The sequence below is a fragment of the Lottia gigantea genome, assembly GCF_000327385.1.
Source record: "Lottia gigantea unplaced genomic scaffold LOTGIsca_76, whole genome shotgun sequence".
NCBI classification, from domain to species: Eukaryota; Metazoa; Mollusca; class Gastropoda; family Lottiidae; genus Lottia; species Lottia gigantea.
The window spans coordinates 64607-68224 of NW_008710536.1; the positions used below are offsets into that span (position 1 = coordinate 64607).

General features: G+C 38.3%; 1 protein-coding gene across 1 annotated transcript in view; it reads left to right on the plus strand.

Moving 5' to 3' along the window:
- Window positions 1-694: 694 nt before the first annotated feature.
- The window catches only part of LOTGIDRAFT_168477 (hypothetical protein), a gene marked incomplete at both ends in the record, with an annotated part of 26721 nt that continues 23797 nt past the window's right edge, over window positions 695-3618 (plus strand). The window contains 2 exons of the mRNA XM_009066362.1: window positions 695-893; window positions 1328-1594. Coding sequence (XP_009064610.1) covers window positions 695-893; window positions 1328-1594 — 466 coding nt within the window. The remainder of the gene's footprint in view (window positions 894-1327; window positions 1595-3618) is intronic.

A 3618-nucleotide genomic window follows, 5' to 3' on the forward strand; every position in this document is an offset into this window, starting at 1 on the left:
AGTATCTCAGCTGCCGATGAACCGATCTCTTTCAAAATTCTCACAGATTTACTTCAACATGTCCTTGTCAAAATTCAATATCAGAGCAATTTACACATTACATCCTGTGTTCATTGTGCCTTCACCACATCGACCACCAATATTCGCCATTTTCCATTCTGATAAGCTCTCAAGAATCTCATCTAAAGGTACCATTTCTCAAAAAGCGACAATCACCTGCCTTTCAGTTTCTTTTCAGTCAGTATGTCCCTCTAATCAAAGCGCAGTACACCCGTTCCTTCAGAGAATCCCACATGATCTGGAGTAATTACTGGCACCAGTGGGACAAACTGGCTGAACAGGAACTGAAGGCATGATGGTAGCTTTTTAGGATAAAATACCTAAGATCCGTGAGAGCATTTCAGGGTGGAAAATGGATGAAATTGGTGGTCGATGTGGTGAAAGCACAATGAACACAGGCTGTTATGTGTAATTTGCTCTGATATTGAATTTTGCAGGCTAATTTGTTCGGGGCAGTACTTGTACAATTTTTATTCGATGACTCTCATATTTTCAGGGTTTGTCAAGGACATGTCGAAGTAAATCTGTGAGAATTTTGAAAGAGATCGTTTCACCAAGAGCTGAGATACTTACCGTCAATTTGGGGACGTTTTCTTTCTTGTGACACCCGATATACATGTATACAAAAATAACAATGGAGATGGTATTACTTTACATGAACAGACATGACTATAAAACCCATCACACGGCATCGGTAGCAGTTGATGGAAATGCTTCATTTTGTTCTCATACACAAAGTACAACAGGACCTGTCCCAAATTTGTGGCTGGTAGACTTAGAAGCCAATTACAAAATTACAAATGTCAATGTTCTCAATAGAGGAGATTGTTGTGGTAAAGTAGTTTTCATTCTTTCAGAGCATATTTTACGATGTATTGGATGTGTTCTGTCCCTGTTGCACTAAAACCACCGCATCACCTCTTTGTCACAGTGTCAAGCCATTAAAAACTCTGCCCAATACCTTAACATCATTAGGCACTTTTCTTCTATCACGGAAGCTTGCAGCAGCACTAAATTGTACGCTAGCCAATACAGTACAAAATAATCAGAGCTCTCCTATCGTAATTAACCGCAGTCATTAGTTGCAGTCTTTCTGTCGTTGGCTTTGATTGTCTGTATTCGTTATCAAATGCAAACTTCCCTGACATAAAATAGGCAAGGATGTCAAGGCATCAGGCATCTTGAACTATGTTCCATTGTATTCCAGATTTACTCCCTTATACAATTATATATTCTTTTAAAATATCAATATTTTACTTAATTTCAGAAGAACGATTGCAAAATTTCACCATTTCTGTTTGGGAATATGATCCTGGTCCTCACATCAAGTATAACATGACGGCGAATGCATTTTGTATTTGTGCCACGCAGCTAACGGCGGTACCAGGAGGTCAATGGGCAAATTTGACATGTACCCAGAAATGCGTTGGAAGATTCGTTTTACTGATGTCTTATTACAATGATCATTTAACGCTGTGTGAAGTACAGGTGTTTGGTAATCCGTACAGTGGTTGTTCAGCATACTTGCCACTTGGTAAGTCTGATATTGGAATTACTTGCATAAAGGTTTTCAACAAGTTGAAAAAAACTCGATGACAGACGATTTCGACTTAATGTGACGACTCCGGGGCCTAGTAAATTTGCTTTAGATTAATGTAAAATTGCTTGATTTCTATTTCTCCAAACCGGATAGCCTAAATGTGTGCTTTTAATTTGACATTTCTCAATGCAGTGGTCAATATTCACTTCGGTTTGCATTTCATAACTTACAATATGAATCGATCTCTCATCTCTCATCGGTTTCAGAAAGCAGACTACATTACTTCGTTCTCCAGTTATCCACTTCTTTCCTAGAGCAACAGATACAGATCTCTTTCTCGTCGAGATCAACTGGACAGACAATAAGGTTTGCAGACAATAACTAAGATCAAGTCCGCAGACGATAGCCAGCAGCCAATACGAAAATGGAACTTTTTGACTCCTCGTGATTCAGACAATCAACGAAAGCGACACAAGGAAAATTATCGGGATTCCGTCGAAGGACACAAATCATGTCATAACAACATACAGGACTCACTCCACTAATTCATTTGCCATCTCTTCCCATGTTAAAACACGAAATTCAACCTTCTACAACTTTTTCAAGAAATCTCGTTGAAAGCTTTCCAAAATGTCGATTTAAAGCCTGACCAATCCTTAATGTCTCCTAAAAAACTTCAATATATGGTGACCATGACAATTTTGAACTAGTCAAATTGAAAGTAGACTATTACCGGTTATACTCATACTATTGTTTGGCAGTTTTCGAAAAATAGATGGACTACATTCGTTCTATAACATCTGTGGAACAACCTGTTCAAAAAGTAAGCAAATAAACCTAAAAGTAAATCAGTGGCAGAGTCTACAATCATTTGCGTAAAATGTCTTAGTGGAGTAATTCTACATGGCGTCCGTGAACGTAAATTTTCCGTAAATAACTAGACATAGATGTAATGTTACTTCAACAAATCAAGAGAAGCAATGGAAAATGTTTATTATTCATTTATCAGGCAATCAGTATACTCTTTAAGATACCCCACCCCTCCCCTCTAGCTGACTTATATAATATATTTCTTCTAACTAACCCATCATTTATAAATGCCCCCCCCCCCCCTCCTATCCTTCATTCGTTTAATAGATTACACCATCCCCATTATTTTTTAAAAGTTACAAAATTTGATTAAGGGAGAAAATAAGGTGTGAATTGTGCTCAGTGTAGTACAATAGTGATTAGAAACTTCAAACTCACCATTGTTTTAAAAGTGCTGATGAACAGTTCTTTCTAGTCAGCTCAAAAATTCTTGATTGGGTACGTTCGATTTGTCTACTATACAGATAGAAAGTACGACCAATCGAACAAATGACCTCTACACTCTGTTGTTTTAAACCACAACTTGGATGTGAGCTGAAATCATGGGTTAAGAAATAAAAGCTACTGTATGTAACCAAGGAGTTTATTGTTGACTGAAGAGGTTATAGGCTAAAGAACCTTGCTGGGAGATACTTTCACCGTCATAAGGTATGTAATTGTTGCATATATTGTCTTTATTCATTGAAAACCCCTCAACGGGCAAAGATTTTCTCCATTTTTAATTAATATACATGTATGTGTTCTTTCACCTTGTCGCTTTAGTTACACAGTGTTTTGTTTCCATATTTCAGATTTTTGCTTAGCCTGGTGGCACATATAGTGGCTTCGTGTTATAACCATCTCTGAATAGATATAATTTTATGGAGGAAAAAAAGTCTTATAAAGGTAGGTGGGTGTTTGAGTAGGTTGGTTGGTTTCGTGTAGGAATATTTCCGGTGTGTGTTGGAACGGGGAGGCGATTAGAAGCGACGTACGGTTCTGCAAATCTATGTCCCTGTTCCTTTGGAGAAAGGTTTATTGACGTGCTATCTCGCCCTCTGAGTCTCCGATATGACCGGTGGACGTATGGTGTGTGTGTGTTGGTACGAGGTTTAGTTGCCCCATTGCTCCGACTATGAGTCATCGACCAGTGAAGTGGATTAGCTGGT